The 16,066-nt window shown below is 39.4% G+C and overlaps 1 protein-coding gene across 1 annotated transcript in view; it reads left to right on the plus strand.

Moving 5' to 3' along the window:
* SIM2 (SIM bHLH transcription factor 2) overlaps positions 1-16,066 on the plus strand; it is a gene marked incomplete at its 3' end in the record, with an annotated part of 60,144 nt that overhangs the window by 28,226 nt on the left and 15,852 nt on the right. The window contains exons 5-7 of the mRNA XM_082009406.1: positions 8,606-8,691; positions 10,914-11,113; positions 14,898-15,004. Of these exons, the coding sequence (XP_081865532.1) occupies positions 8,606-8,691; positions 10,914-11,113; positions 14,898-15,004 (393 nt within the window). The remainder of the gene's footprint in view (positions 1-8,605; positions 8,692-10,913; positions 11,114-14,897; positions 15,005-16,066) is intronic.

A 16,066-nucleotide genomic window follows, 5' to 3' on the forward strand; every position in this document is an offset into this window, starting at 1 on the left:
CCCCTTCTCACACTGGTCCTGTTGGTCAATCTGGATTCCTTCCTTCAAGGGCTACCCTAAAATTGTGTGTGCTATTATGCAAGCATCTCTTTTGCATGTGTCCTATGGTGGTTTTACCTCTTTTTTTTGTTCTGGAAGAAGAGTCACAAACAGTCAGAATTAAGGGATAGAAGTTGTGGCATTTGTCTCTCCTGTATCTCACAAAAGCTATAGCCTTGTTACACTCACAAAAGAGACTAGCCAAGATACTCACATACTCTTTTAGTCAGCAGTGTGCTGTGTGAGACCCAGATGCTTTGCAGATTACATGAGAATGAGAGTAGAACATGTGTGACTTTATAGTATAGAGGAGGTAAGATGAAAATAACCAACTGAAAGGGCAAAAATATGCCGAGTGTTAGGGGGATGGGCAGTAAAGTATTATCCAGACATGAACTTGTGGTATCTGTGTTTCCACCCTGTAAAACAGTCCAGCAGGGACATGGAGCACAGCTTGTCACATATGCCTGCCTTGCCTCCAGAGGAATGCACTAGCTTGAGGCAGGCGCGCGTCTCCACACAAGTTGGATGGGCGGGAAGGTAGAAGCAGGTGGCTGCGTGCACAGTGCTTTGGTCTAAATGTGCCCTTTGAGAATAGTTTTCATCTCCTACACCATAGTTGACATTTGACATTGCACCCAAGCTGCCATGTAGAATGAACATGAATCATTATCTGTGTCGAGAGCTGCCAATTTTAATGCTGCTTCATATCTTTCGTAGTGACAGAGACATTCTTAAAACAGCACATGGTGCAGCAGTGTGCAGTTTGCATGCTGATGTATATTAATTTACAAAGTGATTCTGCAACAAAATGATGCCATATTTTGCTAATGTCAAAACTTGGGACCTTTGGGAAAGAGATATAAAATAAAAGCTTTTACCTTAGAAAAAATAACGGCATGAGAGGTAAAGCTGTGGAAAAAACTGTGATGATCTTTTTTTCTCAGTCCACTGTGCAAGCAGCATGCAAACCACAGAATTTTGTGACTGTTTTCTTTCAAAAGAGATGAAAGATGGAGTGGAAAGCAAAGGCAGATTTCATAGTTGCACCCCCAGGGATGGACAATTCTGGCTTCCATAAAGCTAACCATAATTTCACAGAAATGCTTGGAGAATCCTGTTTGGCAGTCATGTGCAATATGAGTGAACAAATGCACAAATTCTTTATCCAAAATAGCAAGACTCATTTTCTTTACCATGACATTTATTCTGTTTGTGAGAGTAAGAAAATACAAATCTGTAAAATACAAACAGGCTATTTTATTCTTGACTAGTGCTTGTAGTCAGACTGCATTGCATGATATACTAGGCTAAGAAAAGAAAAGGGATTAACAAAAAAGGCATATTTTGTAGAAATTGTACTCAGTGCTGTAAGAAAGAAATACATCTTGTGTATATCCACAGACAGCAATGTTTTTCTATGTTCTCATGCACAGGTTGCTGTGTTTCAGCTCTGTGAGGATGTTAACACGTGGATAAGTGTGGGTTGGGATTTGAATGAAGCCATTTACTCTCTGCCTCACAGCTTTTAATGAATCTACTCAACTACGTTGTAGCAGTGCTTGAGGGAGGGAGGTGCTGTAAGATGACCAGGCAATATAGTAATGTATTAGTAGAATATAAAAACGTCTCTGAATCTGATAAGGGAAACATGGAGTTTGGCTAAAAAATAAACAGTGACGCTTTTGAAATGGACATCTTGGATACAGATACGGACTCTGAGTTGCAGTGCCTCCCCCTGTAAAACTCTTTATTAATGATACCTCAATTTTATTAATATATCTGCTAGTAGACATATTGGAAAAGTCAGGATCTCAGTAACCTCAGTTACAACCTTTCAAAGAAGAGCAGCAGAAAAGATAGAGAAATCTGCTCAAAGTATATAATCATGCTGATCAAAACTAGTATTTTACTAGCATCAGTTTTCGTTTTCAAGTATTGCAAATCACCCAGTTGGGGAAAAATGGAAAATTGTAATTCCAAGATAAAAACTGAGAGTCTCACAGGTCATTCTTAAAAAGATTTCAGTAAAAGTTTGTGGAGCAGTGGGGAGAGGACAATCTCTGATACAGGGCAGACAAAATCAGAAATTTGCTATCACAAGTAAATCCAAGTTATAACAAATATTGGAAGTGGCTTAAATAGGAAAATAGACCTGTGATCGTGTTCCACATAACTGGATAAAGAAAATCACTATGCCAAAAATGGGAGGGTAAACATTTAGAAAGAACCCTAAAGCTCTGCTTTTCATCTCTAATTCCTGTAGTAGATAAACACAGCATCAATAAGTTCTGGGAAATGTTAAAATCTGTACTAAGATGGTTAGTCTGCTTCTGAGGAAGCTATCATCAGAGCCTTTCAAGATACTTAGCAATTTAGAAGTGGGGCTAGAGGTTTCTTTTTAGCTATAGCAGTTATTGAGTCATTTTCTTGACTCATATTCTGAAAAAAGCTTGAACAGAAGAATGTACAAAGTCGAAAATAATTCAACACACTTATGAAAAGAAGGATCAATTTCCCAATTATTTTAAAATTGTTTCAGAGAGGGAAACAAGTCACATGCAGGTAAAAAGGGAAAATAGATGCTGACATGGAAAGTAAAGAGGAAGATGGGAAAAGCAGACCCATGCTGCAATACTGACACCCGTAAAGGAAAACTGCATTAGAACCTTTCATAGCAATACACAGCTGTTTGTCAGAATTAAAGATGGCTATGGCAAATGCTAGCGAAGGTGCAATTAAACAGGCAAATTTTGTCATATGTGGTGGACTTGCTGGAATAGTAGGTATTTGAAAGGAATGGTGCTGAGCAAGAGAGACAACAGTGAAATTTATCATGACTTGAAGAAAAATTTGCCATCTCCATGTGGTGACTGCTTACTTTTTTGAAACCTCAGATAGCTGGGAGAGGAGTGGCTGGAGAACAACCCTGCAGAATAGCACCTGGGGGTGCTGGCTGACGCGAAGCTCAATGTGCCCTGGCAGCCAAGAGGGCAAACGATGTTGTGGGGTGCATCAAACACAGTATGGGCAAAAGAGGGGATTATCCCACTGCATTCGGTGTTGGTGCGGCCTCACCTTGAGGTTCTGGTGTGCAGTTCTGGGTCCCACAATTTAAGAAGGATGTGAAGGTCCTCGAATGCATCCAGAGGACAAGAAGGCTGGTGGAAGGGCTGCAGGGCATGTCCTGTGATGAGCAGCTAAGGACTCTGTGTTTGTCCAGTTTGGAGAAAAGGAGGCTGAGGAGCAACCTCATTGCTTTCTACAGCTTCCTGAGGAGGGGAAGTGGAGGGAGGTGCTGATCTCTTCTCCCTGGGATCCAGTGACAGGACGCGTGGGAATGGCTCAAAGCTGCACCAGGGGAGGTCTGGACTGGACATTAGGAAGCATTTTTTTATTGAGGGGGTGCTCAAACACTGGAGCAGGCTTCCTAGAGAGGTGGTCGATGCCCCAAGCCTGTCAGTGTTTAAGAGGCATTTGGACAGTGCCCTTAATAACAGGCTTTAACAGTTTGTCAGCCCTGAAGTGGTCAGGCAGTTGGACTAGATGATCGTTGAAATATTCTATTCTGTCCTGTCCTGTCCTGTCCTATTCAGCTTGTCAGTTTTCCAGTTTTTCAGCTTGCTTCTGGAAGCTGTAGTCAATGGAACAATATAATATATAATACCTCCTGCAGTGACAAATGTGAATTTACATAGGAGTTTGTGTTACTCCAATCTAAAATATCCCCAATACCACACTGTGTGAAAATACAGTTATCTCAGTTCCAGGTGTTGTGAAGGTGCAGTTGGAAAGTACAATTTACGATGGGAGACATTGCTATGCTTAATGAAATTTCCTTTGTTTCTTGCAGCTCTAAGCATACTGTTTTGTAAATACATTAACTTAGATCTGTACAAACACACACAGAGTACATACACAGAGATTACAGTGCTTTAATAGAGTGCTTTTATCATTATCACTAATAATAACATGAAGTACATCCTCTTGCAGAGAAGTGGGGTTTCATTTGTTAGAGATGAAAACATCTTCATATTGGATCCGGTTTTATTTCTTATTCCCCCTTTTCATAAAAGAAAAAACACAACAAACAAAACCAAAGCTAAGCAATATGTAGTTAGCAGAATGTAGAATGGATTACTTTTTCTTCTGTGGTACATATGGAAGACAGAAAATAACAAAGATTGTTATTAGTAGGGGGTTTTTGGTATGAACTGAAACATCTCCACAAGACTTTCTGATCTACTTGGTAGCATTTTGTTTCTTGTCCTTCATTAGCTGATGTCTGCAACCTGTTGGTTTCATCTTTTCTCTATAACAAACAGACATAGTTTATACAGAGATTTTTAACATCTTCTTAACACTTAAAGGAAAGGTGTTAATACCACTTACAGTGATATATTTATATACTTAACATTTCAGAATAATTACAGTGGTTAAGCTTTGGTTATGAGATGGTATGAGTATTCTCTAATACTTTAGAAGGCTATTTTCCTTCAGTGTTGTTTATATTCTCATTCAATCATAACATCTACTATTCATTGTTCTCTGTCCTAAGTTTCATATATGTCTGCTTAACCCACAGTTCTCTCAACCTTTAACTACTTAAAAACTTGTATCACTCGATTGGTTTCCTTTCTGTTTCAAGCCTCTTCTACCTTCTTGATAGCCCAAGACTCTTTCTCTTATTTATGTGCGCTGTGCTTACATGTTTGCTTGAAAGAACACTAGTGATGTCAATAATTACTAGGTCCAGATGCTTTATGTTGTTGTATTTTTGCAGTTTTTCAAAACTTAATTCTGATTGTTAAAATCACTTAACTCTTACTTACCTCTTACTTAAGCCTGAAGTGCTTATTTTCCATTTACTGTTTTTCTGTCTTCCCTAATTTGAGACTTTTTCTATACCCCTAGACATCTCCAGTCATTCTGCTTTTACAGCAGGTGCTAGCTATTTATGCCAGAGGCTTTTTTCCTGTTTTCTAACTGAGCTTTCATGCCTACTATCTCCTCACAATTTTGTGATTAACCTCTGCAGCAGGACAGCATGCATTAGTAATCACTGTTCTCACAACTCATCTGATTTCTCCTATTTGAATATTCAGTTTCTCCCTCTTTGCCTGCTAAACCTTAAAGTACTTCATTTTCTTTCTACATTCTCTTCATCAGCGTAAACCATCTGAATTGCATCGGGTACAGCCTGGATGTGATATTTTAAGTTTTGCTTTATATTGATGGATGTGTCAGTACCCAGCAGGATACCAGGGCTCTTTATTTCACAATCAGCTTTACAATTCCAAATTTACTTTAGTGTTTTTTTTTTTTTTTTGCTTTGCTACCCCTCCTGCTACTTTCAGGGGCATTGGGGAGTCACACTGGCAAAGGTATCAGTTAATAGAAATACCAGTTCACACTGTTCAGAGTCTTGCACACCTAGGTTCTTTATGTAAGGGTTTTGGTTTTACTGCTCCTTTATATTTTGCAGTCTTTTGACCAGGTTCTGGAGATGGTTTTATTCCTGGTAGGCATGCACAAACACACATATGTACACAGAGCCCACCAATGACAGATCAACACGGACAGGAGAACAGTGCTTTTGCAGGCACCACATACACACTAACAGCACTCACAGAAGCATGAAAAATATGAATGGCCTCATCCTGCTTTTCCTTGCCAGTGAGTCAGGCTCAAAGCTTGCTAGTAGATTTCGTACTCACACACTCACAAGGGTCTCTCTGTGGTAGCTTTTGTATTCTTCAGCTCCAATCCCGCAAACAAGATGCCAGATGTCAGGTAGCATCCACACATTATTCACCCGGCACCTTGACACAACCAGTAGCCTTGCCCAGCCATGTAACCATCCCAGATGGCTGGTTAAAACTGCTGTGGCACTCTGTATCCACCTATGCTATGGGACACTCTGCATTACTAAATAACTGCATTAACAGTTGTTATGGCCACAGACCATCCAGGAATGGTCAGGCTTTCCTCCTGACACATTCTGCTTTTTCCCCCCCAAAATGGCAACTCTCACAGCAATATTGGGCTCTTAAAATCACTCAATCACTCACTCAAAACTCAAACAATCACTCTTAATACACATGGGAGGAGGAATGCTCATCATCATGTATACACTACTTTGGCCTCTTCAGGTAAAAAGGTGATATGTCACTCAGGACCCAGATTCTGTTTGGCCACATGGGCCATCTCTCCTTTCGGTTACTTAAGGCATCTTAATATCCTCTAGCTCAAGCCTCAAAAATGGAAGCTCCCAGATGAGTCCCCAGTTACCTCATGGGTAACTCTTCCCTCTTCAGATTGCAGGCATGAGATATAACTGATTTAAGAGACTAGTGTTTGTTGGTTCAGCAACACACTACTAAAAACCTAATAATTCAATGATCAATAATTAATAAACACATCATTATTAAATTACAGTTATATCATTTTGCACTTGATTACACATGACAAAGCTGCTGATTATTAGTCTTCAGTCCCACAAATCACATGCAGCTACTATTGAATTGCAATTCTATCACCCTTCCCTCCCCATACCGCTTAATGCTAGGGTGCAACTCTATACCTCTTTACTCTGTCCTCCTATACCACACCCCATCCTTGCCCTTGAATTGTTTTAATCACCCTTCTGGTTTCCTAGAGAGCCTGTAGCTGGTTATGAGGACTGGTGTTCCAGGGGGACCTGTTACTTACAATCTACCATCCAGAAATCAGGCAGACAAGACCTCTTCTTAAATAATGAAATAATTACCAATTTTAAATAATACAGGAAAAATGCTATCCTACAGTCTGTGTACTACTCTAGTTTTATAGACACCTAAAGACCACATTGTACATCATAACCTATTCCTGGTGGAACAGTGAAGTTAGAGCTAACTGAGTGTTTCTGTAGCAGCGCACTAGTCTGCAATAGCATTTAAAAATGAAGGAAGTGGCAAATGGAAGGATAAAGAATAAGGTGCATGGAAGGAGCTTGTTACTGAAAGAGACTCTTTTAGGTCATGTGGCAGGACATTTGAGAATTTTAAGGCATTGCATCCCATTCCATTAATCATGTCTTTTTATGGAAGAATGTAATTCAAATTGCTAGCAACTCTGCTCATGTCCGAAGATGGTCTTTGTACCCTCATTACAGTGCGTTAATTATTTTTCTCTCTTAGTACCCTTGAAAGGAGAAAGTTATCTGTATTTTGTGTGCATGGGACTGCAGCAGAAAGAGAGCAAGCACTAGTGTTAAGTCACACAGAAAATCTGTATTGAAGCCATGAATTGCACCGATGTTCCCGACTCCCAGATCCATTCTTTACTCATGAGGTCATGCTTCAGCAATAGTAATCTGTACTGTATGGCTTCCTCCCACCAAATTGTATACATTTGTATTTAAAACCCTATAGTAGATGTGCCAGTTAATTTAAGCGCCTGTTTTTCCCCATACGGATCTAATTTGCATTAGGAAGATAAATGGAAAACTCAGATACTCAGGAAGGCTGATATTAGTTGAGATGCACTACATATTGCATTTCTTTTCCCTCCTTGCTAAATTCTTTTTCTGTGGTTGTATCTTCAGACCTTTACACTCAGATCTTAATGTAGAGAGTTTATTGGTTTCCAGGTAGTGGTCTGAGACTCAAACCACTGCAGGTGTGTGGCTAAGAGGTGTTAATTGGGTGCTGGGTACACAAAAACTGGGAACACAACTCAACAGTTAAATTAAAGCAAGACTCCAACTGATTACAGTGGACTTTGGATCAAACCCTGTGGGGAGTTAGGAAGTAATTCACATTGCAACAAATCTGAAACCCCCTCTGTTTCCCTGATTTTCCTATTCACAGATGAATGAATTTTCTTTTCCTAATACAGTTGTGTTCTGCCAAACTGCAACTTTCAGTAAAAAGGTCAGAACTATTAATGATGTCTGAAGTGTTATTGAAAATAATTAATGTTAAAGAGAATACTAACTTATTCATAGCAGAAAGTATGTATGTACCTGAGTAATATTTAACTTTAAAACATTTATGGAGGTTATCCATAAAGACATTTGTTTAAAAAAACATTTACCAAGATGGTTTTGGAAGTCAGTGAAACAGGTAATAATATTGCATATGGAGGCCAGAAGTTCATCAGTCTGGGCATGACTAGCTATGTACACTCAAATTATTACAAAACCAATGAATTTTCTTGTTTCTTATTCTGCTATTATTTTGGAGAGTACCTTCATTTACTTATGCTCCAAAGGAGGCTTTTCGTTCCCTTTACCAATGTTGGCTGGTTCCTAGCTGTTCGGAAACAAGGTGATTGCCTCGTCAAGGGCAGTAAAAACAGAAAATCGGAGACCTAGTCATGCTGCCTTGTCCAAGTTTCACAGGGAATCCTAACTTGAAGGTTAAATAAATCCTGAGAGTGGGGATTGAGAGAGAAAGTAGAATGGCTGACTTCTATTGCTGCCTAAGGCTGAGACATAAACACATCTGTTAAATCATGAAAAGCAATGTTATGGACAGATTTGAAATCTTCAGTAATAAATAAGCACTGTGGTTTATGCTTTCAGAATATGAAATTGAGAGATCATTTTTCCTGAGAATGAAGTGTGTCCTAGCCAAGAGGAATGCAGGACTGACATGCAGTGGCTACAAGGTAATGTATATAGGCTTTCTTTTTTTCCCCCCAAATATTCAACAAGTGACAAGTTTATTTATTTAGGTTTTTTTACATATGTGTAGCTGAAAGCAAAGTCTGTCATGGAAAGAATCAGGACAGATGCAAAAAAATGCCACTGCTGATTGCACATTCCCTTAGTAATGCAAGTCTAGACTCACAGTGAGTTGGAGTTTGCTTTGTGGCACATTCCCACATCCTGATCTTCCAGATTGGGCAACTGGCTGGAGCACACCCATGGAGGTGCAAGGAGAGTGCACAACCAGGTCTTATTCCCCTATGGAGGGGGAGGCAGGTGAGGCAGGAACCCAGACAGAGGAAATTGGAAGTCTTCCAGCATCCCTCTGCCTCGGTGTTACCGTGCTCTGGCTGAGCAGCCACTCAGTTGCACAAGTCACCTCAGTGACCTGACCAGAATTACCCCAACGTTAATGAGACCATAATGTTACCCTAAACAATCATTAATATCAACTCAGGGTTGAATTGTACTAAACCACCAAGTTTGTTTATAAATCTTATTGCTTCTATTGATTTTCTATTTATTACATGAAATCAGAAGCCACAGCAAATGCTGGGATTCTATAATAACACCTGCCATTCAGGTAGTTCTTATTTTCAGCTTTACAGTGTGCATTTGCTGCTCTTTGAACTACACAGTATAATTCTACCACTAAGCATCAGGAGAGAAGGGCACTTCACATACATTCTGGTGAGGATTCATTTTGTTTGAGTCATTCAAAAACTAAAAGAAAAGCATGCAAGAGAAGCAGAGCTCTTTTAAGGAATGTGTTCAAGGTCCAGATATACGTATTTGTCTATTTACATTGTTATCTACCTGGTTAGACTGATAATTCTTCATTACATGGACCCCTGTTTGCTCAGCTGCTTCCCAGCAAAAATGATTCTGTCTTAAAGCTGAATCTGAAACCAGGTAAAAGAGTAGAGCTTGTAGTGGTGGTACCTCTGTATGTTTTTTATTTTCCCCATTTATGACTGCTAATCAGGGGGATCACCTTCTTTCTTCTTTTGCTCACTATTAAAAGTTTATGCAGTGAAACTTTTAGGAATGTATTCATCTAGAGAGATGTTGGCCTAATTTTACTCTGACTGTACTTAGAGTCAGGACTTAATAATTTTGAAAATATCACCTCAGTAGCTGAAGAGCAGCAAAAACTCATGAATCAAATAGTATGAGAATTAGTGGGATCTGCTGAGAGATCTTACGTAAGTTTTCTTGCTACTGTACTTCTGCTAAACATACTAATCACTTGGTGATTAGAAAGGAGAAAGGAAGGTTACACAGGAGAATCCTATTTATAGGTGACTGTTTAGTAGGTTGTTCAGGAGTACTAAATACAGTGGAAATTAATTCCTTTCCATTGGACACAGTTAAGTCAAACAAATACAGAAATTAAGCTGAAGGATGTATAGTAAGCTTGCTGTTTGGACTAGAAAATTGGCAGGAGCACAAATGATTTCTAAACACCAGCACTACATTAAATAAACCTTATGTTCTGGAAGAGTCCCCAGATAACAATTTTCCCCCCTCCTTAGCTGACATTGTGAATTTTTACAGTCTAACACTGAAGTTATCACTCCTGTGATTAGGAATTGTATATGGGGATTCAGGAATCTGGTCTCAAGACCCTGGGCTTGGTCACATGTCAAAAGACCACAATCTGAACTTGAGTGGAGAACTTAAAACTCATTTCTAGTGCACAGCAGCTAATCTTTATAAATGTGATGCATTAATCTCCACTGGATTTTTAAAGTATCTGTTTTTCATCAGAATAACAACTCGTTAAAATGTAAATGTTTATATATATCTCTGTGTGTGAGATAGTAATTTAAAAAAGAAAATTCCAGATTTTTTGATTAATGAACAGGAATTCTGACTATCTACAAAAATACTATAGCAAAGAGAGTTTAAAGTATTAACCAGAAAGCAGTCTAGATAGCCCTGAAGAGCATGTGCTTTGATACTGGATTAATCGTGTTGGTAGTAAACACAAAAACTGCATTTACTGTGTTTTAATCTTCATTTATAAATTAACCACACTTCTGAAGCCTTAACAGACTATGCAGTATTTAAGTGTTATAAGGGTGTATTGCTTTATAACCTCATTGAAACTGGGTGGTCAGCTGATTTGCAGCCTCTTCCATTGTCGTCAGATATTGAGTGTGTTTTCTTCTCATGCCAGGTGATCCATTGCAGCGGCTATTTGAAGATACGGCAGTATATGCTAGATATGTCTTTGTATGATTCCTGTTACCAAATCGTTGGACTGGTGGCTGTAGGTCAATCTTTACCTCCCAGTGCAATCACTGAGATCAAACTTCACAGTAACATGTTTATGTTCAGAGCAAGTTTGGACTTAAAATTAATATTTCTAGATTCCAGGTAAGCAGCTATTTCATTTCTGGCATAAAATGTTTTCAAAGAAGTCAAGTGTTTTCATAAGCTACAATCATTTCCAAACAGATCAAAATATCCATGGAAAAATAAAGCAGTCCAAAATAGATCTGGAACACAAAGACCATGTGGGTCTTCAAAGCCCTTCAGGTAGCTGGATAGACCATACTTTGTTTTGAATACCAACATATAAGAGCCTGTACAATTGAACCTATAGTTACCTACAGTTTCAGAGTCAACTAAAGCCTTCTTGCTGTGAGTAATAGGCACATGAGCAGTAACACATTTTTGCCTCAAAGTACATAAATTTTAACATACAAAGCTAGCAAAAGGAATAAGGATGTACCATCATCCATAATTAAAAAAAACACCCCACAGCTGAAACACTGAGGTCAAATGACTTGCTGGAGTCATCCAGAGTAGTAAGAAAACATAGTCTTCTGCACTTTAGTGTAATGACTGAACAATGAAACCAAACCTACCAATGGGGTTGTGAGAATGAAAATGAATTCAACTGGCTACTATGTGAAAACACAGCCTTCTTAAACAAAACTTGGGAAAATGGCTATTGCTGAGGAAAGAGAACCCTGCCTCCGCTCTCAGCCAATATAGCTCACACACCAGCTAAGAAGAAAAGAGCACAAAAACAGAACTGAAGGAGTTGGAAATGATTCATTCCTCTCTTTTTGAAACATGTCATCTTTTAGTATACAATGATACTTTGTACAGTGCAGTTCAAGATACCTTGAGGGGAAAAGCCCAATTCCCAGGTGATATAACAGATTTAACTATTGACAAGATGATCATTCTTCAAAAATCCCTGCATGTGGAGCAGTATGTGACATGCTCTCTCATTTTCCTGGCATGCTGGATTTGCAAGAAGCAGAAATGATATTAATGTGTAACAGTGAGTCTATATCCAAGACAATGGGGAAGTTTTGCATGGCAGGTCAACCATGCAAGAACATGCTCTCTCCATGTTAAGTCAATGAGATAGTGGGCCATCAGTTGCTGAAATACAAAGTTTTTTCTGGAATCCTTGCCTTTTTTTGGCATGCTTTACTTAATGTAACAGCTACAAAGAAGCACAAGGGGTTCAGCAACATTTTTGCATGTGGAAAAAAGGAAATTATGTGCCTAAGAGGAACTGCCTGGAGACATAAGTGTCTTCAAAAGAGACAGTATAACCAGAGGTGTTGACAGGAGCACGGATAGAACCAGTACTATTGCATAGCTGTGTTTACCAAAGAGCAGATGGGTGTCATCCGCACACAGGACAATCATGGGTATTAAGCATTACCGAAGCCCTTTGCTCTCCCAGCTGAGCAAACCAAATTATATTTGCTCAGAGCAGGGACATATTAGGCATAAGACAAAACTGTTTTCAGGCTTGCTTCTGGTATCCATACAAGGAAAATGTTGCTGGATCTGTAGAGGTAACGGTCACAGCAGACAGGCCTATATTAAAGCCATAGGAAGGAGCAGTTAAATAAGCCTTTCTAGACACTTGATAGAATGTAAAACATGTGAGAGTTCATTTATCAAGGTCACTGGAAAAAGGAGACTGTTACTTCCCTCCAAAGTGATCTGCTGCTTCTGATTTTTGTCGTGCAACCTATTAATTCATTGCTACATGGTTTATAAAGGGCTTTAAAGAACTCATAATTTGGCAAGCTCAGTTTCCTTCTGTGTGCCTTGTCACATGCAAAGAGCAATCTTCAGAGCCCAGGCTCCCTACAGTGGCTTATTGAGGGGTTTGGTTTTGTGTTAAGGAAGTCAAGCAACCAAGTTTATTTCCAGATTCAAACTTTCCAAAAGTTTGTGTGTCCTCATAACTGTTAATGATATTTTTTGGCTGATGGGAAGAACAGCTTCAAAGTGAGGCTGCACCTCTGGAAAAATTAACACCTGGCTTAGGCTTGTGGCATTTTGTTTGGTTTTGGATTAGCTGTTTCTGTACTCACCAATTAAGTGACCAGGATGAAACTGCCACCCTTGTTTTAATTGCACTGAAGTCAGAAGGAGTACTGAAACCTGAGCAGGATCTTTCACCAGTATTTTGCCATGATGATAGGCTTAAGTGAAAATTTGGGCCCCTAGAATTGTAAGTCAGGAGGGACAGGGAACACTGCAGAGGAGAAACACAAGCATATATTCACATCTCCTCCTGCAGAAAGAGAGCTCATGTGCTCGCTCTGCGTTGTGTTGGCAGTCCCTGACTGAGGCAAAGGCATGCAAGAGTTTCCCAGATGAAGGCATAGCTAGGGGAGGTATGGATGTATTTGTACTGTATTTATAATAAATCAATCTTCAAAGGCTTTTTTTTTTTTCTTCCTGATTTCCTTCAGCAGAATCCCACTTTGCCACACTCTCTCTCAAGTAGAATGTAAAGTCCCCAGTCTCTGTTGGGTCCCCATGAGTGCTTGGCATTAGGGTAAGAGTAAAGAAGATGCATAGTAGTTACAAAAGAAAAAAAAAAGTAATCAAAATTTACATTACCTGCAACCCCCAAGGACATGTGGCTTGAGACCCCTGTATTCATTTCTGTAGATACTACTGTGTTGTTCTCTGATACAGTGTATCGTCATTAGTGTTTAAGTTCAGACCAGAAGCATTCTTTTGAAGTGAATGTCCTGACCATCCCCACTCATTGCACTGCAGTTTATGTCATGAAGAGGCCTTAGGCATGTGAACTGGTTTCCATCTGGGTGAATTGAAACTGGAAGACAACCTCCAAGAGCATGTCTAAGGCACTCTAACAATTATAAAAAATTTCAGTTCACAGGCCTAGACTAGAGCTAGTCCCAAGTAAAAGTCCCAAAATTAAAATATGCAGACGCATCTGCTGCTGCAGAAGTAGATCCCCAGCAGTCATAATTTTACTCTACAGATTCCCTGCTAATAGTCTGTGTTGCTTGTTAATGTAGACATGCCTTTCTATGGTACCTCTGTTCTGCCTTTTTAGGTGAAGAAAGGCCAGGACAGCATAAAACACCCCCAGCTACACTAGGTAAACAAGCCACATTATGGCTGAGTTGCACAATGTACTTTAGGGATTTTTGTTCTCAAGCAACAGTGCCATATAAACAAAAATCCATTTTGAACCATGAAGTTTGACTCTTCAAGTCTGACCCAGTGTAAGTCTGACCAGTGTGGTCTGGTTCTTTAACATCTGCAGAGATGCTGCTGTTTCAAATTTGTTCCATTTTTCTGCTTCTCATCACGTGAGGATGTTTTTCTGAAGTTTAGCTTCAGCCTTTCTTTTCTTAGCTTGTGATCTTCATAGCTCCTTGTCTCTCCACATTCTCAGCTGGAATAAGCTCCTGCTTCCTTCTTCTGTTAGGCGTTAGCCTGAGTCTATTTATAGACCATGATCATGGCTTCTATGGACTGACATACATTCTACACTTTTATGTTTGCAAAAGCAAATGAAAAATGTGTCAGCAGTCCACAAGAGTAGTTTCATGAATGGCTCCTCAACTGAATCTTTGTGCAAAGGATCATGCATGGCAGTGGCAAAAGCCCAAAGTGGAAGTAAGTAAGAGAACTCTTTTTTCCTGCCTATGTGTAGGGCTGGCCAGGGAATAGCTGCACCTTGCTTTGGCTGGGTTGAGAGGGTTTATTTTCTTATAAAGATGAGGATTCTGTTTCCAAAACTAACATTTTGTCCTGCAGTTTTCAGGCACCTGATTTGTTGGCACAATCAAATGTTAGGTTAATGAAACTGAATAGATCGAGAGGTTTTGCTTATTATGAAATCTTCCTTTTCCAGGGTGACTGAATTAACTGGATATGAGCCCCAAGATCTGATAGAAAAAACCCTCTACCACCATGTTCATGGCTGTGATGTGTTCCATTTACGATATGCTCATCATCTGTGTAAGTAAAAAGAATGCTAGACTAAAATTTATTAAGTTAGAGTGAGAAGTTTTGCAGACAACAGGCGCTATGCTGGAAAGTAGAGAAAGCTTTCCAAATCTTGACTGGAGCTAGATTTTCAAAAGTGCTTGGCTATCACTTAAGGAAACCATTAGTTCTGCAAATAAGCTAGATACTCAATATGCTGTGCTTCTGAAAAAAATATATCTGGCCACTTTTATCTCTCTACTTAAAGGATCTAGGCTCTTTTGAAAATTTGGACTTGATTCTGGGTGGTGAACCCTTGAAGGAAAAAAATAAAAGAGCAAGTGAGTGAGTGAGAGGGGAAAATCTGAACTTTACTAGCCTCTGTTGTTAAAAGAAAAATTACACAACAGCTCCCCATTCCTCTGAAATATGTTAGTAATAATCATCCCATGTTTGAAGTGAATGCAAACCCAAAAAATCCTTAGATGAATGTTCATTAATAGCATGTGGATGAGGTTTGGAGAATGGAGTGTCAGGAAAAAAAATTACGCATTTAATAATTCCCCATCTGCCAACAGAGACACTAATCATATCTTCAAACATCTGGATTTGGGAAGTAGTTCATTCAGTAGCACATTAACTTGAGAAGCAAATTGAGGGAATAGCTGAACTCTGGATTTGGCTCAGTCTGCCGCAGCCCATACGATGCAAAGATGACATCCAAAAACCAATGTCAGTGAATTTTTTTCCAGATTGCTCCTGTAGGCTGAAAGCAGCCAGAATCAAATCCTTCTTTTAGGCTTCCTGAAGGAGAAAGCAGTCAGTTCTTCACCTTAATATGTGCTCTTCATGAGGTTCTGGAATATAAAGGAGGTTGTAACTGTATTGGGCAAGTCAGTACTGAAATTCCAAAGTGCCGAATTCTGTGGATGGCAGTGTGTGCTACACCTGGGAAAGCAGAAACTGATCTTTACAGCAAGTTCATATTTACCAAAATGCCATTGAATACTCTTGGCCACTGCAAACTAAAAACTAGAATGACCGGGATACATGGTAATGTCCTGTTGGGGGCACCCTCTTTGTAGTGTTAACATC

Source organism: Phaethon aethereus (assembly GCF_964289735.1).
Source record: "Phaethon aethereus genome assembly, chromosome: 1".
Lineage (NCBI taxonomy): Eukaryota > Metazoa > Chordata > Aves > Phaethontiformes > Phaethontidae > Phaethon > Phaethon aethereus.